This window comes from Rhamphochromis sp. 'chilingali', assembly GCF_963969265.1.
Source record: "Rhamphochromis sp. 'chilingali' genome assembly, chromosome: 6".
Classification (NCBI taxonomy): Eukaryota; Metazoa; Chordata; class Actinopteri; order Cichliformes; family Cichlidae; genus Rhamphochromis; species Rhamphochromis sp. 'chilingali'.
Window position 1 is genome coordinate 32011998 of NC_137933.1, and position 22924 is coordinate 32034921.

At 39.3% G+C, this 22924-nt stretch overlaps 1 protein-coding gene across 1 annotated transcript in view; it reads right to left on the bottom strand.

The window, feature by feature from the left end:
- The window catches only part of shf (Src homology 2 domain containing F), a 92379-nt gene that overhangs the window by 21906 nt on the left and 47549 nt on the right, over window positions 1–22924 (bottom strand). Inside the window, 2 exon segments of the mRNA XM_080884776.1 lie at window positions 281–373; window positions 1201–1419. Coding sequence (XP_080740902.1) covers window positions 281–373; window positions 1201–1419 — 312 coding nt within the window.

Consider the following 22924-nt stretch of genomic DNA (forward strand, 5'->3'; position numbering starts at 1 on the left):
CTAATTAGCAACATTTTCCAAGGCGTTTTTCAGTAGGTGACCGCTGGGTTCATTTGGAGAAAACAGCACTTAGGATTCAAATGTTAATCAAATCGTGACATCGCTAATAAACTGTAAAACAAGCTTGTAATTTTAAACAGCATTTCCAGAAAGTAGAGTGCAACCCAGAGGTTCAGGCATCAGTTTCAAAAAGCTCTAAAAACATCATACAAAAAAAAAAGAAGAAAAAAAGAAAAAGAAAAAAAAAGGAGACAATCCCCAGTCCCGCCTCCATTGGTACCTGTGAGGGATTTGGAGTCCTTTCTGCCGTAGGGATCTGATCCAGTGCCATTTACAGAGCCCTCGTAGCTAATGCAGTCATAACAAAGCAGAGCTGTTCAAGGATGAAAAAGAACAAAAAAATATATATATGAAGAGAAAAATGGGGCGATTGAAAATAGTCAAGGACTGCTGATTTTCTTGAAAAAAAGGATAAAATACTTTTTTTTTTTTTTTTAAATTTGGGGTGCATATTTATATTCTGGCGGCATATCTTTCCAGGAACAGCCCTGTTTGATGTTATGGCTGTTTTAGCCATGCTGAAGCTCTTAAAACCACAGTGACTACCTGGACCTACATGCACCTGCGCAACCAATCATGCCTCCCTGAGCAGCGTAGGTATCAACTTAGTTTAAACAGGCAGGAGCTGGATGAAAACAGTAAACAGTGTTCTGGACACCTGCAAAATGAAAGTAGCAGGTGCAGAGGAGAGGGGGGAAAAAAGCTTAAACAGAAAGGTAAAGGCAGCAGCAGCAGCAGCAACGGGAGCCTCATAACCTGACAGAAGCCATAATCAAATTTGTTAGTGCTGGAAAAACAGACGTCTGGGTTAGTAAAGAGAAACAGGTTCAGATTACGTTGTGTTAAAAGCTTGACAGTTGAGCAGTTAGATTCAGTCTCTGAGCATTTGACATTAGAACAAAGACTGCGAAACAGATCGAAATGAAATTCTGTTTGTTTTTTCCCCCCTTTTTAAAGATACTTACTAAAAAGGTAGAAATAATGTTTTCAGAGTAAAAGTGCATTATGCATCTCTTGTTCAAAAGTCTTCTTTGCAGTACTTTCAAGATTTATTTCACTTACTTCTCTCTGTGCCGTAAGTTACAGTGAGGTTTATATTCTCCTTCAGTGGTCATAACAATTCGGTCAGTCAGTCCCTACCTGCAAAGGCTTTGGAAATCCTCTCCTTCTTCCACTCCCAGGGCTGGTCGTACTCCTCAGGGGGTCGCTCATCATCCTGGGGCAGTCTGCTTTCTCTGGGGCAGCGCAATCGGTCAGGGTCTGAGTCGCCACCGTTCTCAGCTGGCTCGTATGGTGTGTCGTACAAGGGCAGCTGCCTCACGGGTCCGTCCTTAGGACCTCTCCCGCCAGACCTGATCTCTAAAAAACATGAGAAAGACTCATTGTTAATGCTAGGTCTCTGACATAAAACTTTATAGATGAAAGCTATAAAGTTATGACTGTAGGTTCACTGGCAAACACAAAGGCAACATATTTTATCAGGCCTGAAGTGGATATTTCTTGTAAAGCACGGAATATGGAAGAAATATGGAAGAAGTAGCCTCACATTTACACTTTTAGCATCTGTGTTAATACAGGAATAAAACTGTGACCAGTGACATCAGTTTGATGGCCAAAGGGCACAACTAGCATCACCTATCAAGCTGAAGACTAGAATCTTGTTTTCTATGTGTTCAAATGAGAAAGTATCCATAGGCTGAGCAAGTCCCTCACTTAGTGGGTTTGGCAAATTTACAGTAATATAGAAATAATAATTAAAATATAATAATAAATTTAGAAAATAAACAGCAAAAAAACAGACTAACAATGTAGTAACTTGTGGTGAGCCAAGTTATCAAAACACTGTTGTACAATATTAAAAGAATGTGCTTTGTCTAAAATACCAAATGCATTTCTTGTACAACAGCTAGAAGCATCTCAGTCAGAGGCCATATGTAAAATAGCAAGGCAATGCAATAGTTAATACCGGCATAAGATGGGTGCAGATAGCACAAGTCCTGCGATATCAGGTACAGAGCACTGTCAAAAGCAGGCTATTCTCACTGAAATCTGCCATCAACAATAGTCAGAAAGCAAAATTGGGCATGAATAAATTGAAAGGCAGGGCCTCCTACAACTATTATTCAGTGAATGGCAGTGACAGTTTGCTGTTGCTATTTGCAGAAAGTGGGAAGCGAGTCTGCACTGAAAAAAAAAAAAAAAAGAAAAAAGGTTGAGTTCATGCAAAAGCAGCTCTCTGCATAAAGCGTAGAAATCACACAGCGGTCCTCGATGAACATGCCCATCACTGTCAGAACCGAGTTGAATATAAAGTACCAATTTTCTTTCTCTCTGTAACATTTAACAACTCTTTGAAACCAACAGAAACCGTCACAAGCGTTAGAATAATTTTGTCGTAAATTATGTGAAAATGTCAAAGGGCCAAATAACGCCCCTGATCTTGATGTCACAAAAGCGAAGCAAGCTGTGGTTTCTTTTAAATAAAATGTTTTGTAGCCTCAATTTAGTTCTCAAGCCACATAAAGCCTTAAATCCTTTGAGCCTATTCCCTCTAGTGTAGAAATACTTTAATCATTGGTTTTGGAGGTGGATCCCAGAATAACTATTGATATAATACAGGAACGACAGGTTAGCCACAATAATAACAGTGTCACAAAAAAAGCAATTCCCAATACACTGTAGAACAATTTTCCATAATATCTGTATAACTGAGTAATAAAAAATAGCTTGAAAAAGCAGACAAACACCTATTATGTAGTGATTCACTGCATTATGGCGTCACCACACAAAGTGGTTAAGTACTGACACACGACATGCTCGTTTTAATAATACAAAAACACAGAAACAGTGCTACAGTGTATTCATCAAGTATCACTTGAAGAAGAAATATGACATACTAGATATTTTCCCCACAACCTACCTAATGTATGATTTCATAGCAACCTTTGTACTACTTGTCAGCATTTCTCCATCAGACTTAAATTCTTGGCTAGACGCACAAACAGAAATGATGACCACCTGGTGACCTAATGCATTAGAAATTTTTTTTTTTTTTTTCAGATTGACCTCTCTTCAAGAAACACGGATGTTTGCAACTGGCAGAAAAGATGTGGGCACAACCCACATCCTCAACCCTGCTGTTCAACCCAGAAAGGGATTTTCCTTATGAATGTGACATCATTTAGCAGCAAATACTTATTGTATTAAGTTTATGTGCCACCACTCAGGAAAAGATGAAATGCAGGAGAGGATTTACAGTGCCAGAAAAGAAGGAGGAGGAGGAGGTGATTTTATCTATCATGGTGGTTGGACAAAAACAAATGTGGGCATAATGACATTATACTTTGTGCAATCTTTGTAGAGTTCAAGAAAGGGCTCCGTTTTTAAACTTTGGTACCCTCCTGGAACATACACCATTAACTGGTTTCTGGAACATTGCCAGTTTGTCTATAGACATCAGTTATAAAACGTCTACGTTTTCTTTTGTTTACATGTATAATCATCAGTGAAACAGAAGGCATTGAACGTTGCTTTGTTGTTCAAAGGCGGTGGAAATACAAAGTAAAACATCTTAAGCGTGTTAACCAAATATGACTTTCCCCCTGTAACTGTTGCATGCAAGGAGCAAAACTGTCAATCCAGTGTACATTTTTATACTCATGAGTCACGTCGCAAATCTAGTTAACATCACCTGACCACAACTAAAACGCATGCCCACCCTTTCACTCTCCATGTAAGAAGGTGAAAAAGACCTGACGATGCTAATGAAGCATCATGCCCTTGAGAACTCTCCTCTCCCTCTTCCACCGCCTCCTCCCCTCTCCAACCTTCCTCTTCTCACATGAAGTTGTTAGCAGCCTGCACCTTTCCTCCTGGGCCACATGAAGCTGTTAGCGGCCAGAACCACCATAGAGCAATGCGATGTGAAGAGAATGAAATATTATGCCACACTACTGCATAATTGCCTCTTGGCCCAAGGGAGCTCTTGCGGAAAAATGAGCAATGCGTTGAGCCTAATGGAGCTACCCGCCACTGGTGGTGGTGTAGGGGTGGAGTGAGGTGAGGCTGCCAGGTCCCGTATCTGAACGTAATCCCGCATTAGACAAACTTGCACTCTTTGATCTTGGCAGTTAAAAGCCTTGGTGTTATGAGATCCTACCACGATTAGGCCCTACCTTTGTTGCAGAAGAACAAATAACTCTGGAAGAAGGGAAAGAAAGCAAGTTGCAAGGAAGGGGGAAAATTAATGGGGGAGGTGTTACATTGGTGGGGTGAGTACACCATGTGGAAAGAACCCTTTAATTGAAGGCATGCTGCCTTCAATAAACTGTTGCGGTGGACTGAGACTCCCTGCTAAACCAGGCTTGTGTATGGAGACAGGAGCCTTGTTGGCCTCCTTACCTTTATTTGCATTTAAAAAAAAAAAAAAAAAAAAAAAAAAAAATTCTTCCTCCCAACCTTTCGTTCTTCCTTCTTTCCTACTGCTCGTCTTATTCATCTCGTCAGTTCCTGTTGATACACGTTTAGTAAACAGGGAGGGGGCACATCTGTCAAGACAAATTGCAGAGACTGGCCTGACCGTGGGGTTGCATGTAGCAACACTGCTGCAGCCTATATTTTGCATTTGACCCCTACCCTCTGATCAGGGTCAGAAGTCAAGCACCACACCCTCTCTTGATCTACCTCATACCTTCCCCTCCCCGGATGTCAGAGTTCCTGTCCAGATGCTGCACTTCCACTTTTTGCTTTTTACAGCCACCCCCCCAAAAAAGCTTGCAAAATGTGATTTATAAACCTCTCTAGGGGGCAGCAACATTGTTTTTGTATGTTGGAAAAGCCCTAATACAGTCCACCACCCTCAACAGGGTTTTCAAAAGTCATGTAGTGGCAGCAATCTAACACCCACAACCATCTGTTTAGTGCTACTAAAAAAAGATGTTTGCGATGGCAGCACACTGCTGAGAACCGAACATCTGCCTTTGCACCGAGAAGCAATTTTCCCTAATGAAAAATGACAAATACTGCATGCCAAAATAATAGGTGTCCACAACTGAAGGCAAAAAAACCAAAGTAAAATAAAATAAAATAGGAAAAAGAAAATTTAATCTCCAAAATAAGAGGCAGATCCAATCTTTGTTTTCATTTTTCTTCCTGTGGTTCCAAACTAAGGAGATTAATTCTGAGAGAGAGGAACATGTTCCTTGCTATAAATCCAGGGAGGCTCCTGTTCTACTTACTGCATGAGTAGCCCTCTGGGCATATTATCATGGCAGCGCAAGGGCAGTCAGAAAGCTCTGGATTAAATCAAAAAACATTAACTGCAACAAACCTGGCAGCCGCATCCTGCTGCACATAAAGAACTGATCAAACCATCCTGCCATCACCATCATCCAGACCGATTCTGTGTTATTTTCCTCCATTTCCATTATTGACTGTCAGTAAATTCACTGCATTTGCAAGAAAGTAGCAAACAACTACATAACCGTGCTTTTATTGCGAGGCTAAAGAGTGTAATATGTAAAAGAAAAACACATTTATCTGCTTCTCTGGTTGACTACCACCCACCCACTCACACTGAGCCAGAGAGAATTTGCTGCTGTGAGGCGCTTTCAGGGGCACAGGGAATATCTGGATTTGATTGAGGGCATCTCTTGAGCACTATTGAAGGATTAAATGTGACTGACTTTACACCCCTAGAAAACAATGTGCAGAAAATATCCAGGCTTAAGGATTTGCTCTGCCTGCTCTACCAGCTAAATCACTCTTAAAAGAAATCCTTTATCATTTGAGTTGGCTTGCTTTTTAACAAGGTGAATTTCTGCTGACAGCAACTCCTTAAAGTTAATTACAAAATATCACAAGTGAAACTGGATGTAGAAAATGAGACTAAAAATGGCTTTTTTGTTCATGTATTAAACAGATACATTTAATTGCATTTGCTTTCTGATTCGCTAAAATAATAAAAGACATGGTCCTCCCAAAGACACATATTTAACAGAGGTAGAAAAGGAGCTGATGAACAAAGCTTTGATTTCGTTCCGTTTGATTGGCCTAGTCTGTGACGAGAAAACGGGGTTGATCTGGTGTTCAAAGCCAGAGATTTGAGCAATATCGGGGGCCACCCACAGGTACTGTGTGTCAGTCAGAAAGCTCACTGACAAGTAAAGGTGTTTGTTCATTGACCCATGGCGCCTCTGTGTTGAGTATAAATCTGCTTAGTGACTAGAGCCAAGAGGACATTCTTGCTGCTGACGGTTCCCCACAGATCTCTGGGAGAAAAGTTTCAGTAAACAAAGACACCACAGTCCTGTCATCTTTGTGTCTGTATCTTGGCTAAATTATGATTTCATCTCTATGTTTTATAGAACAAAAAGGAGAAAAGACAAACATGAATACATTTATGTATGCCTTTTTAACAGTCTGAAAATATCAACTTAAAAAAAAAAAATTCATAATAAATATATATTATAAAGAGTTTTTGTGAACCACTCAGCGTAAATGTTTTTCCTATCCATGCTCATGCTGTGACACGTTTGTCCACGTGTGTGGAGGACGTGCATCTGTGTCTCCATCAGCCTCCTGCTGATAGAACAAAAACAGCCATGTCATTTGTTCTCTCGCTCCTCCTTTCTCCTGGCTTAACACTGCACTTGAGGTGGATACACATTGAGGCCTGTGACAGTCTCACTCACACACACACACACACACACATATATATACATATATATATATATATATATATATATATATACATATATATATATACATATATATACATATATATATATATATATATACACATACATATATATATATATATATATATATATATATATATATATATATATATATATATATATATATATATATATATATATATATATATATATATACATACATATATACATATATATATATATACATATATACATATATACATATACGTATATATGTATACATGTATATATATATATACATGTATATATATATATATATGTATATATGTATATATATATATATATGTATATATGTATATATATATATATATGTATATATATATATATATATATATATATATATATATATATATATATATATATATATATATATATATATATATATATATATATATATATATATATATATATATATATATATATATATATATATATATATATATATATATATATATATATATATATATATATATATATATATATATATGTATATATATATATATATATATATATATATATATATATATATATATATATATATATATATATATATATATATATATATATATATATATATATATATATATATATATATATATATATATATATATATATATTTTTATGGGAAGCCTGGAAACTAAGTCTCAGATCTAGTCTATTCATGCTTGGTCCAGAGAGGAGAATATTTTGGGTCTTGCCACACTATTTTTGGTTCGTTCCTTCCTATAATTTCTGTTTCTGTTGAAGGCTGTACTTACTGAGAAACAAATGACACACAGTGACAGGCGCTTGTCAGCAAACCCACATAATTGGGTCACCTTTGTGAACTGGTGAAAGAAAATCTATTAAAATTATTTAATACAAGACATAAATATGTACTAATTTGTTCAGCGATGGTACAAAAAGAACCTTCTATCAAAATAGCAAAACATAAAAGAAGGCATTGGAACCAGCCAGTCACATATCATATCCCAGCGAAGGCATGCCTGTGTTAGTGTGTGCACTTTATGCGTAAATTGTTTGTTTCTCTAGGTGGCCTGAGGGAGTAGAAGATGAACAGTGTCTTCCACAGCACTCTGACATGTATATGGATTCATTCCCTTACTGGAAGAGAGAGTAAGCCTAAAGAGACAACATACACAAAGCAGAAAACAAGACAGAGGTGGGCGGTGACGGAAGTAAGCCAGACAAAGTAGCGGAGACAGAGAGCGACGAGGGGAAGAGAGGAAAGCATCGGAAGGAGACAGTAGGGATGTATTTAAAAAAAAAAAAGAAAAAAAAAGACAACAGTGACAGCGAGTGAATAGAGAAGGGGAGGAAAAAAAAGAAAATTAGAGACAGTCAGGTGATGCAAGTTTGCCACAGAGAGAAATATAAAGAGAGAACATCAGGAAGTTGAGGAGAATGAAAGCAGGAAGCACAGATGGTGGGAGAGTGTGGCAAGAATAAATATACATAATAAAAATACATAACAGCGGACAGCTCTAATGAACACATATCACTTGATATTTGAAGCTCAATATTAAGAGACCACTGCTTCTGAAGGGTCAGGAGCCAAGAGGAGGCTTTTGCTGTGAACTGGTTTTAAATATGAAGGAGATGTAAAAATCCTCTTCAACATAGTCTTCTTGCTTTAATTCTCATAGGAGGGGAAATCCTTACTAATCAGTCACACCATTACCAACTATAACTAATACACAATACTCTAAATTTTACCAGCCTCTAAAGAAAAAACATCTTCAGATTTCCTTTACTGCATTTCTTATGATGCTTTTAAACTCATGTTTAAGATGATTTCTTTCTGTAGAGTGATCCATGTCTAACGTGCGTAATATGAAAACAGTTTTTTCCCCAGATGTATCCGAGGTCTAAGCAAATCAAAAACAACCATTTAGAGGAGCACACTTAACTATTCGTATCAGGAAAGGCTACAAAGAAAACAAGTGTACCTAGTATTGCTTTATAGAGAAAAAATATATATCAGTGCTGCCTTCTGCAAGTCATCAGTTGCAAGATTTATGACTTAATTACTTTGGCATGCAGACTAGAGGAAGCGGGAATCAAACCACTGAACCTCTAACTGGTAGACGATCAGCTCTACCTCTTTAGCAATGTTTACATTCAAGAGAAACACCATGAACCCAAATACTTGTAGGTGTGGTGGAACAGATTTAGTCTCAGAAGTAACAATGCTAAAACCATCAAGCGTGGGTGGGTGAGCTTTTGACTATACCATAAATTTTGTCTTTTGAACATTTACAACCAGTTCTAAATGCAGTTTTTCAAGAGTGAAATGCAGTCTGGAACTCTTGTTCTGCCTGCTCTACAGAGGTGGCATACATGTATATAATCGCATCATCAGCCTAGAGATGTACTTTTGCTGGAATGCTTGCGCCAAAATAAATAGAAGATAAAATCAGTCCGAAAATGACCCAGCCTCTAAACTCCCCAAATTCCAATCTGATCACTTCTTTTGTATGTCCAGAATGAATGTGATTTCTAGATGCACTACTTTGCAAGTTCTGTAGGTTGTGCCCCTTGCTAGACTCCACAGCGTACCCTCGGAGATCCAGTATCTGGACTGTGACAGATCAGGATGCATGATGGGAATTTTCACAACACTGGTTTCAAACATTGTCTGAGAACCATGAATGTTGTCTACAGCAGGTAAAAACCTAAGAGATCAACAAAGTCATCCAGAATTCATAATACAGTTGGCAAATTGTTATGCAAATATTTTACAAATATCAATCTGACTGTGGTGCTAAGACACATTGAGAGATTATCAGTCAGCAGGATTCAGGTCATATTTAAATTTTGGCCAAAGTGTTGGACTACTCCCAACTCACTGACATCGTCATCACTGTCAACAAACTACTTGATGAGGTCAAGCACTCAACACACACAAACTTAACACTTGAATAAGTCTTGAGTTAAGCCTAAGAGCTTCCTGTTTTATTTAAAGGATCAGCTTAATAGCTGACACAGTCTGGCAGTAATGAGTAATTAACTGGATTTTCTGATTACCATGGGATCATTTAACACTGTAAAATCGACTCCCTGTGATTTGATTCTCGCATCACTGTCTGATTGGCACTGCCTCACCTACATAAACGCCTGCCCACTGTAGGACCAGCGCATATAAGGTGGCATTGATTCTTTGCGTAGCTGCAATCACAGCTCATTAGGACTGAGGTAAAAGCTCATTAATAGAAGATTAATGGGAACAGTGGCTTGGACAGGTGCCTACCTAACAACATGAATCACAGCATAGTCCGAACAGCTAATTTATACCGCTTCATGGTGAACAAACAAAAGACAAGCGACAGATCAGCATACTGACACAATGACAGCAAGCACAGATACGAGAAGTCATTTGCTCTGGCTGTCAATTGCACTGCAGTAATAGAAATTCCATTTCAACCGACAGTCAAACACACAGAAGCCGAAATAATTTCTCGACAAACAGTGAGGAAGACTTCATGTGAAGCAGAGACAGGCTGCTTGGCTGATGCTGCTGGATGCAGTGTCCCACAGCCTTATGGGAGCAGAACATTTTTTCTGACGACTGTAGCTCTGAGCCATGCTACACTCTGTAGCTATTGTTCCTGAGCTGAGATAAGACATACGGTGGATTAGAGGGGAGTGCATCCAGAGTTCAGGTTGTGTATAGCTGGTGAAAGGAGAAGACAGCATGGGAATGGGATTGGTTTTGGGAATGGAAATGGGAAGAAGAGAGTGGTAAGCACCTTTTGTCCTGATTCCTGGGTGGTCACAGAAGAGGGGGACAGGGGAGTCAGATGACACGTGGATGTGACTATGATGTATTGCCACTTCATGCCTCTACCCCATTGGGGGTCAATAGCCCATTAATGTTGAAAGGCCTCCAGCAACAGTCAGCAAAGACCCACTCGCGCCCCCACCACCTTGCTGCCACAACCTTCAACTAGCTCACATTCCTCCCGGGAATGTCAAGACAGCTCATTCTACTTCTCTTTTAGAAAGAAAATGCGTTGGAAAATGGACTGGACATTGGAAAGGAAAGTGCTATATAGGGCCTACAAGGGCTGTCTTATCCTCCCAAAATTATTTGCCAATATAAACAAACAAAGAAAGATTTAAATTGTAAAATTTTACATAAAAAAGATTGATAAAAAAAAAAAAAACATCCAAAAAACCCCAAAGATTACAAATTTCCCAAATATCACCATTCAAAAATCATACAATTCCCAATTAAATATATAGTTTATACGATCTGCAAATCATCTTCTTGTGTTTTTGGTTCACAACTTTTTAAAGATACGTTTGTATAATATACAAAGATAATCACGTTGGATTTCCAGTTATACTTCCCCAAGAGTCTAGCTTCAACAAATAAAAACAGAAAAAACAACACACGCACTAAACACTTAAGCGGTGAAGGCGCGAGAATCTCATGCTTTTAAGTCTATTTTTTTTTTCTACATTTTGCCTCATTGTGTGATAATCCGATAATCTCCCCCTGCAGCACAACAATGCAGACAGAAGCCGCAGCCTAGAAATATGAGGAAAATTAAGTTCTATCACCTCCGCACTTAACGGTGCTGACAGACACCGCGCTCTCCTTAGGCTGTCTCTCATTAGTGGAGATAGATTCATGCTCAAACGCTGACATATTTTACTCTCAAACTGGGTTGCAAACAGAGGACAGAAGCAAATCATTTCTTGTGGCAAAATTATACAACCTGAACTGTGCGTGACCTCAGTTTTGCTACTCGTAATTCACAGTAAAGTCTAAACTACAAATACACCCAATGAGCATTTAAATAATAAAGCATAATGCCACTCTTACTATTCCATCACTTCAAAGTCATGGCTCATTTATGAGTCATATTGCGCATAAATGAGGACGCTATTGCAACGAAGTAGGAGAAATAGTGTAATTAGCTCAACAGAAAGGCATAAATATTTATTATGTCCAAAAAAAGTTAGATTTTCAGGCTAAAGGGGGGGTACATAGGGAGACGCCAGAGTGCTTGGTATTGATTTGTTCTCTTTATCCGAGATAGCTACTTCTGCTGGTGCAGCATTGTGACCTGTGTACCAATCCTGCTATTCCAGAGGACGTACGTGTCCTTGGGGAAAACGTGCATTAGCGAGGCTCGGGCAATGCAAATAGTTACACAGCATTGACCGTGGTCTCTCTTGACACTTGTGCTGTTTTGACCTTCAGATGAGTGCTGCCTCTTGGTAGGTGTTCCCCACTTGATTACACATGAGGAGAAGTAAATACAGTAAAGGCGGATTACCACTGTAAGCTGCTAACAGTGTTTACATGACTGCCTGTGATCTGATCCCTGTCACCCTGCTTCTGAGCAAATGAAACAACATGACTGCCAGCAGATTAAACAATGGGGAACACCAACAGTCTTAGAGAAAGTGGGTTCGAAATATTTTACAAAAGGATAGTTGCAGTCCACTTATCAGATTTCCACAGCAAACTGCAACATATTGAGCTAAAATGCAGAATGAGCAATACAAGTCTTTTGGCAAATACACAAAATAAACTTTCAAAATTGGACCTTTGTTCAGGAAATGATCGAATTTTTACTGAAGTGTATTTTGCCAACAGCATTCAGAAAACAGACTCCCTTGAGGTCAGACGTAATTGATAACTTGATCACTCAGGCATTTGTGCTGCGCTGGTTTTATTTTAGCCATTCAACTTCATCCTCTATAAAAAGAAAAGACAACTAAGGCAGAGATGTGGCTCTAACGATATAATGGGAGAGTGGATAATGTTTTTCATGTTTTATGTTTCTGGTGGAATGCATTTTTTATAAAGCCCACGCTCTAATATTGAAAGCATCCAGTCCAACGATCAGACATGAATCATTGCAAATAGCCAAAGCCTAATTAAAACCTACTGTAAAAGTGTCTGACTACAGCTAGAGACTGTGCTGTCGGTTACTCCAGCTAAACTTTACACATATGCACTGGTTTCAAAAAGCAAACAAAAGAAAAAGAAAACCAATAACATATCGTAAAAGCTTTATATAAGCAAAATGATTAACGTCATACACTTCACTCCTCTAGCGCCTTTATGTACTTTGGTCTTTGGATCTGCAATATATCCAGTGAGCCGCACAAGAGTGAAAGTCTACCCTGTGTGTGTATGTTAGTGTGTTTGTTGTCTGTCCTCTTCAGCTTCCATTAGATCAGACATTAGACAGCCTGGAGAGAAACCTCTGATAAAGTCCAGTCAGACCTCTCAGCTCTGTCCAACCTGATTCAGTCTGACAGGGCTGATAGACCAGAGCTGGGAAGGCACATGAAATATGAGCTAGCAGTAAGGGCCACGGCATTTCTTATAAAACTAAGGTAAAAAGGATCGAGCAATTTGCAATAAAACATCCAAATGTGCATCGTTCTTTCTCTGTGCAACCAAACCACATTAAATCTGGGTTTTAGAAAGGGAAGTGCAGTAAAGTCCTTATATGCTCCCACGAAATCTCTCTTCATTTTCATGGACGTTTTACCCGCATGCCTACCAGTTGGCACAAATATGCTAACCAAGCTCCCAACAGGTGTAGCTGAGACCAAGACCTGCCTGACTACAGCGCAGACTGGAAGAACAAACACCGTCGTAGCAGATGGTCATTTGCATCATTTTCTCATGCGCCATTGTGGCACTGAGGAAAAGGCAGAAATGGAGTATAACAGCAGGGGTTTTTACGCAATATTTCACCATTCTTATAAGATGTACAGAGAGCGAAAGTAAACATGAATGTTGGTCATGCTAATGAATGCATCCACAAGCTGGAATGCATTTGTGTCACAGTACAGTTGCTGTGTTGCTGTGATATTCAGATCCAAACAAGAAATTTATAGCATATTTTTATCTCATGAATTTGTACCCGTGCCTTTTATTAACTCACATGATGTATTGATTTCTTTTTTATTAAAGCTTTTCTCTCTTGTTTTATTACATCATCTTTCATGACACTCAAAAGCCTTTTGATTGATTTGTCACACTGTATCAAAATTAAAATTCTTTATCCCTTGTTGGTATTTAGGTCAATATTTGACAACAGCGAATGGGATGATGCATATTTTTTGTTTCCATACAAACAATACATATTAAAATTTCATTAGCTTTCACATGGCTCACTGTTAATCAAAGCGTTTTAAAATTCATGGCACGAGCTTACACATCAATACTGCTGAGCACCTGCCCTTGAGGAGTAAACAAGACAATGCAATAGCTGGCAAAAAGAAGAAGAAAAGAAATGTCATTTCAAAAGAAAGGACAAGAATACATTTCAACACGGTTGTCAATTCAAATCTTGTTTCCAACCAAAGTCGATTTTATTAAAAAAAAAATTGTTATAAAAGTTGACGTGTAGTTATGGTGAAGATTAAAGGCACATGAGCCAATGTGTGCTCATGGTGACGGTATGTAATGAAACTCAAACGTCAGTTCAGTCTCACTCCAAATGAAGCTCTTAATTTTACTCTTCTTCAAATTTGCTTTATTCACACTCTACAAGGAGCTATCCCATAAAAGCGAGCTCATTTTCCTTAATGAGTCAAACACAAAACAAAAACTCCAGATGACTGAACAATGAATGCTAATCGACCCCAAGAGTGCACTGTAGAAAATGAGCTCTTGTAAACAAAACTGATTACCAGTGAAAAAAAAAAGTTGCAAAGTAAACCTGGAATAAACTAGTTCTATCGCTCCTCATGAATACATTTCTTAAACACCTAAACGACTTCCACAGCGCTCGCGTCCTTAAGTGGGGTATGACATGTGGCACTTCATAAACTACAGGAGCAGGAGTAATTTATGGACAGCTGATTGATGGTGTGTGGGAATTAGTGCTAAAGATTTTCGACTTTTTTTCTATGTGTCAGGTTAAAGTACTACCATAACAAAAGGGCTCGTCAATAAAGGCTCGTAATGACCGACCCTAGAATTAGTATACAATTTTGACGACAGGATCTCTGCTTTGCATTTTCTTGTGGAAATATTAAAAAAAAAAAAAAAAAGAAATTCAGCAGAAGTTTAACTTCACTCTTAACCTTTTTTTTTTAATTGTTTTTTTAGCACAACTTTTTGCTCATTTATTTACACTTGTAACGTTATTCTTCTTACTCTTAGTTTAAATTTTATTTATGAGCTGCTGACTTTAATTTAACAAAGTATAAATTGGCCTTGCAGACAATCTGAAATCATAAGTGCATCCCAATCTAGTCTTTAAAAAAAAATTCAATCAAATATAATTTAAAAAATGTGCAAAACTGTATAATAGCTACGAACATGATTTAATCAGATAGGATTGAGGAAAGACAAACATAGCTGCCTTGATTCGCAGTAAAAAACAGCTCGCAACGTAATAATACAATGTCAGTGTCTGCTATGCCAGGTCCCACACCTTTTTTACACTTTTATGACACCTCTCTGTTGGCTGGACCCCAGACATGTGCCTGCAGTATGCCATGTGGGCTTCTCCACAAATTTGCCAGCAGCAACAGCAGCAGCGCTGGTCGTTCCTCTGCCAAACATCCGTCAGCGCTCTCCTGATTTTTATAGTTCAAGTTCCAAAAAAACACCACCAATGAAACTACAGTTTGCCAGCGCTGTATTTTGGGAAAGAGTGTGTCACTATTGCAGAACAGTTATTAACATTTGACCGGAATCAGGCTCAGGACTTGCGTTAGAATGTCCCTTAAAATATATTCATACCCCGCCTTTAAAAGTCAGCGGGAATCCTGTAAAAACACTCATGCCAATAAAAACTGGATAATGCTGAGTGAGTAATTTTTGCCTCATCCCTTTCCCGGATCCAATAATGGTCCATGCCATTGCAGAGAAAACAAAAAACAAAAAAACCCAGCAGAAGGCTGAAAGAACTGCCAAGCTATAAGGCTCATCCCACTGATGAAGCAGCAGAAGTTGGTGTGACAGTACAAGTCAAAAGAACGGCTTGTTTGCACTGCAACTAACTCTTTGTGGCAAAAAAAATAAATAAAAAATGCACTTTTAGATTTATAGTATATACGGAAGCCATTGCAGGCAGTCAACATGTAGTAAAGATGAGCCAAACTAGGTTTTACTCTCCCACTTCTTCCACTGTTTCCCTCAGGAGTGTAATCATCCTCCATGTGGTTTGGCCGCCTCCTTCAACCCCAGCAGGAATGCCTTCTCCATTGCCAAAATCCCTTTCACAAAATGTGGATGCAAGCAAAACACAAAGAGCCAGGCCGTGGAGCAGGATGAAGCTCATTCTGTCACTAGGGCAGGGAGCGTGATATCAAAGTGTTATAAGCAGCTGCCGAGTATGTTTTGTAGGAATGCTACTATTGATTTAAGCCAGCTCCCTCTGTATATCACGCTAGTTGGAAGGAATGACATGCTGGCCTTTTTTTAACAATAGTTATTCACATACTCAAGCATGCACGAGAACACACATACAGAGAACTCCACCTTTTAGGTCAAAACCATCTATTACTGTGGTCTAAACTACAATATCATGGCTTCACAAGGCTGCATACCTGCTGTTAGTCTGGTATTTAGCTGGTTATAGCACTAGCGAGTGGGAGGCTTCTGGATTTGTCTCCTTCTGCAGCTGTGTGGGCGACTGTATTCAAAAAAGGCCATGTTAATGAAAGGTCACCTGGTACGCACAAATATGAGACAAGTAGCTACATGAACACATTTGACGCCACAGACGATTGGCACAAATGTGTGGAGAGCACACAAGATGCATACCAGTGGCTGACAATCACACGCATGGATGTGCCGCACTGCCACGAAAAATACTCCCTACCCCACCTCCCTACAGAGTAACAGGGGTGGGCTGACAAGACCCATCCCGCTCAGAGCTGCTAACACATTCTTGCACCTGCTGCCTCACTCCCGACTGCTCCTCATGCGCTCTCTTTAGGGAGCACACACGCCGGATTCCACACGTGTCGCGGCTGACTGTTGAACGGTCATAATCTTTCTGCTATGCACAGTTGTGCTGTTAACTTCTGACAAGTGTATTTCTAACTTGAGCGCTCTGTTTTCTTCAATGAATAAAACATAGTTTTGCTGAAAAGGAGCCTCTACGGGACTGACAGGACATTAGGCAAATGAAGAAATGTTAGCGGGGAGGAAGGAAGCAATCTCTGCCATCTTATGCGAGGAGTAAGACTTTTGATTGTAGGTCTACTTGTCTATATACGTGTGCGTGTGTGAAATGTGTGACAGGGAAAGAAACAAACATGTAGGCAGGCCCTGCCCTACAAAACATACGGAGGAGACAGGGGTTCTGTGTTCTAGTTCTGTGGGCGTGGAGATGAAAGACTGAGAAGTCTGACTTTTTGCACTTCCTGCTGAGACATAGGAAGCTACCAAAATCCTGTCAGGAACAGGAGGGGCCAATTTCTTCTGGCTCAAATTTTCTATAACTTGTCAGCCTCTGCTTCACACACTACAGAGAAAGACAAAAAAAAACAAAAAAAACCCCAAGATTGCTGAATGACATTATCACCTTTCTTGTGTGTACTCTATATGCGATCATGTCACAAGAGAAACAGAACGATTCAACACTTACAGTCTAAATAACAGTGGGAAAGACGAGAATATTGTCGGAAGCGTCTTATCATCATGCTCTGTGTGTACTGACATTTTCCACTGCTGTTGTGTAAATTCTTGTGGACACAGTGTGGAGGATGTGGCACCAGCGAAAGCATTCTCTGCTGGCTAAATGATACCTGACCTTTCCACTGGCAGTCTGCAAAACAGGGAGCCCAGCTCACAAGTGAGTCTTGATAGGACACAAGGGGCGGAGCGGCAGATGAGGCTGAAAAATATTTACGGCTCCAAGAACTCATGAATACACGCGTGAATGGATGAAAAAGATGACACGGTTGTTGCAGATGAGGAGGATTATCCCATCCTTACGCTTTTGTTCCCTTGAAATGGTTAATTTTGAATGGCTGTCTGCTTGCATTAGCAGGCTTCATTAATAACATTCATTAGCCATTCAGGGTCTATTTGAACAGAGCATCAAGAATCTTCAGCCTCCCCTGGCTCCCGTCCTGATACACTTACATGGACCATGTAATGCCTGCAGGACAATTCAATTAGGAAAGAGGCATTTGATCACCATTAAGACTTAAGACTCACATCTTAAAAGCATAATTTATCACCATCAAGGTCTATTGTATGACAGTGCTAGATTAGACGTCCTGAGCATTTTCTGGAAGGTGACACATAGCTTCTTAGAACTGTTAGGGGTAAATGAGATTAGCCTAGTCTCCTCCTCTCTTTAAAAAAAAAAAAATGGAGCCCCGAAGAACTAATGATACAGTCTCACTTGTTTTTTATTGTTTTTACCTACAATAGATCATGACTGAACACAAGCCATTTGTTGTCCTTCTCATCATAATTACACAGTTTCCAGGAGAGAGCAGCAGAGGCAGAAACAATCAATCACAAGAAGCCCATCTGCAGATGTCTCTTTAAATCATCCACAAATCAAGGCCATGAACAATATCCACCGAAACCAAAAAGGGGAGTTGTATTGAAACAAAACCACTCCAAGGTCCATTTGCGGTGAATGAAACCTTGCCAAGTGGAAGGAGAATGAGCAAGAGTTGAAAAATGGGATGAAAAAAAAAAAAAAAAAACAGAAGAGGGGAAATGAAGATGCCAGGAAGTAAGGCAGGGTAGTGTGTGAACAGCCCTCTGTGCCAGCTGACCCACTGTTGGCAGGTCTGGCTGCTGGGCTCTTGCTACTCTCAACAGCACCCAGAAGCAGAGGGGAATCCGAGGTAATTTGTCCACTTGTTTGGATAATCCACCATCTGCCACACTGCGAAAGGCCTCAGGCCCAACCTTAAGGCTCAGTGTTGGACTCAAATGCTAAACATATGGGGGCAAGCAAAAATGAAGTCCAATTTTTTCTCAGGGCACCACAATTTCAAAACAAGACATAATCAGGGAGCTCCAAAACAAAAATCGAAAAAGCATTCTTTCTGGACAAATCAAGCATGATTTATGATGCAACATTTTAGTCCATTTAGTAGCATTTTAGATAATTAACGTTTATTTTCCAGGTTTATTTTTAGAATTTGGGATAATCGAAAGCAGCAGATTTTCTTTACTTCTTTTAAGTGTTTATAAGTGTGAATATTTTGCACAGGGCAATAAGACATGGACTGCAGCTCAGCTCAGTTATTGCTTTCATCTCTATCGAACATCACAGGTCAACTCCAATTTGGTGCTAGCTGTTTTGTTTGCTAGCAATGGATAAAGCTAATTTATTTTTATTCAGTTCAAGTCTGTTTCCTTATAAAGTCCCAAATCCCAACCACGGTCAAAAATGATCTTTGATCAGTATCAATGCAAACTTCAGCCTTATTTGGCAAGAATTCTATGTCATTGCTACACAGTAACTGCAAACTTCTACAATATAACCTATGACGTAACCTGCCATCTGCATTTCGGGCTACTTTTTGTTGCAATTTTTGAGTTTTTCAGTAACAGAATAACAACCATGTCACAGTATATGGAATACAAATCATACAATTAATATAAAGACTCACAAATGTTAGCAAATTCCTGAAGAGCGATTGAAAAATATTAGAATGGAAGTGAGGGAACGTAAAAGGACAAAAGAAGAAAAACATGTTTGCACCCTGAAAACAAAGACGACGACGCTGGAAGTAAAAAAGTCCCAGCACTTTACTTGTTTGCACTGCATATAAAACTCTGGGACATGAGCACAAGTTAACTGACACATAATCTGCCAGCACAAGCATAAATGCAAGCAACGCTGTCAGCCACTTATGTAGGTTATGTATTAGACTCCACAGTGATTCACAGCAGGAGTCTAAATCAGGCCTCAGTTAACACATTTTTTCGTTTGTCTCCAAATAACCTGGTACCATGAAATGACACAAACAGTACTTTCGTAAAAGGATGAACTGAGTCACCGGGCAGTGGCGTGACCAGGTCTGGAGATGATTACTGCGAGGAGGCTGTGAGGAGAATAACTTTGGTGAAGAGTGTTCTGCTTTTTGGTCCTTAGCTTGGCTGCATGGCTGCATAGTTAACAGGTTCCCCACTAAGAAGATGACTTTGATTTATAGTCAAATGAAGTAAACGATTATCCTGGTGATCAAAGCCTGGATTTCCCCTCAAGTCACCAACATCTGCTGGTCTTACATAAACATTGTGCCCTTAAGGAAACATCACCGTGTATCTATTAATAACTGATGATTTTCTATCACTAGCTTTAAGTCACACAAACACTGCATATTTCCTGTCAGAATTTTTGATTTTCCACAATCAAAGCAGGTCAACATTCTATTCTATTCTATTATTAGCAGGAAACCATTGCCACAAAATGAACTGAGTCAGCAGGTTACTGTTTGTATCGCACACACGTTTTGCTGCCATCTTAACCGCATGCAATGAACAACTTCTTCCAGTTATGGGTACTAGTGCAGGGAATTAAAGTTTCTGTAAGGCTAGCATGTGCTGAGAGCAGCTGGATCCCCAAAGACTGTGCTCATCCATATAGGCAGTGTCTGTATGGATGGACACAGACTGTGCTCATCCATACAGAAACTGCCTATGAGAGATACTTAAGAAGTCTGCATTTTGGTTTAACACTGAAGCAGAGCATTATGGCTTTATCATTAAAACCATTTATTTAAAAATACTGAAAACAGCTATGCCTCTGAGGAGATGTAGTGGAAATTAGAAGTCTTCATAGGTCCGGTCAGACCTGTCTTTTTGAACTCAGTTGAGTTGGAAAAGGTGCAAACGCCACTTAGTCGAATTGGGTCAGGGAAGATCCTTTACAGGATTTGTGGGTCAATATGTAAAATGTCTGGATTAATTTTTATATAAAATTATGAAGCACATAAGCAAACTATTTTAGTTCCTTTTAGTTCTTACTCGCTGCTCGTGTTATTCCTTGTGCTGCCGATGAGGTTTCTGTTTTCTCTCCATTACAGCCTCATTATGGACTGGGCTCAGCTATCCTTCGTTTCAGGTAGGCTGTTTGTTGGGTTCAGCTATCCCTTTTTTATTGGAATCCTAATGTATGCAGATCAGATTCCACAGGTCTGCTTCAGATGGGGTCCAACGTTTTTGGAGCAGTGAAAAATCTCAACCGCAGACCACCTGCCAAACTGCAACAAAAATCCAATAAGTTACAAGGTCTGGGAGAAATCCCGTCTGAATTCTCTTGTGCCATAATTTGCATCTCCTATTGCTCGTTCCAGCTAGGCCATATGTAGACAAGTGAATGGATGTGTTCTGGTTGCCCAAATCTGTAATTTGACAAACACATTACATGGAGTTCTCAATGTTATCAGAATTACTGTTGTTTTTTGAAGAGCGGGACGGGTTCATTTTCTCAATGCTTACCGGTGCAACTTGAGCATCTGCATGCTCTCCCAGACTGCTGAATGAGTGCAAATTGCTGTAATGAAGCTATTTCATTATGGGGATGAGCAGTGCTGAATAAACAGGAACAACAAGGCAGAGTGCTTCATTGAGCCATCTGTGGAAGTACTTTGGCAAAGAGTATTGCTGTGTTTACAACACTGATGGCTGGCAGTAGGACACAGATGACTTCTTGCTACAGTAAGTTGAACAAAAGTCATGTCCACTGATCTACAAATATAACCACTTCAAAGCAGTGGGGTGGTGACACCAGAAAAGAATGGATAGATAAGAAAGCTCATAGTTGAAAATTAATCTTAAGTATTGTCAGTGTCATCTTTATTGCAAGGTCATCTGATTTTAAGGCATATTTATAACAGCAGGAAATTAATTTTAGCCTTACAGCTATCTAATCTACCAACCTCATTATGAGACAAATTAAGACAGCCCCTTTATAAGAGAATGCTTGTACTGTAGTAAACTAAACACAACACAGAAGAAGCAGATGATGCAGACTGACAGGACAGTCAAACAGTAATAAGAAATATACCCAAACTAAAAACAACAGGTAAATCAGATATATAAGGTAGAATCGGCTTTCTACCTGATTTCCTTTGTTCTCACTTAAAAATAATACTTTTTTTATGCTGAGGACTTGACACAACAAGACACAACAAGACACAACGTAAAGCTAAAAAACACAGTGAAAGCAACACTGTGCTGACTTCAGGGAGTACTCAGGAAGGAGAAAAGGAGCCAGGGTCAATTTCAGCATGTTTCCGCCACCCCCTTACAGAAACGGATGAGAAATTGAGTTAATAAAAGAATCGAAAAATGGGAGAGAGACACCACTGTGTCAAACAAATGCCTTTGTAGTTGCTGCTGCTGGTGCAGCATGATGCCATGCTGGAGACTTAAGGCGCTCTCTGACATCTGATAAAACTGAATCTAGAGTTGATGCTCCAAGAAAAGAAAAAAATCCACTTTTTATACACACTCACTGGCCACTTTGTTAGATACACCTGTCCAACTGCTATTTAACACAAATTTCTAATAAGTTCATTCAGATAAGGCATCAGTGTTTTAGGCTGTGAGTGGTGGTGGGGTGGGGAGTATTTTCAACAGTGTAGCAGTCAAACAAACACAGAATGTTTATTGTGGAGTTTTTACCTTACAATATAGAGTGCCTTAAGGTAGGGCTGTGCGATATGACCAAAATCTCATATCCCGATATAAGAATTCTATCGTCCGATAACGATATAAATCACAAAAATGTAACATTTTTGCAGATTCTGTGAATCTCGGGCAGCTCGACTTGCGGGAAGTGTTTTCAGCTGCGCGTCATGTAGCTGGAGTCGAGTGTTTTAACCGATGTATGAAACTATAAATTTTTAGACATAAGTTGTAACGGCCGCCGTTTTCTTTGAGAGTATTTATTACACGGCGTGCTGCGGGGAACAGCCTGTTCTAATGTTTGAGTCTAAGGTTTCTTTTTTAGCACCTGGCAGCTCTTTTTTACTTCTCATCCGTAAATAATCTGCTCTTTCACGTGATTCAGTTTATTTTGAAAAATCTCAACAGGATGTTGAGGTTTATTGTGAAAGGTTTATGTGGAAAATAAACAAGTGGACACGCGATGGTGTTACCGTCGTTGTTGCTAACCACAACGCATAAAAACAGGCGCTTGTCTGTCCTT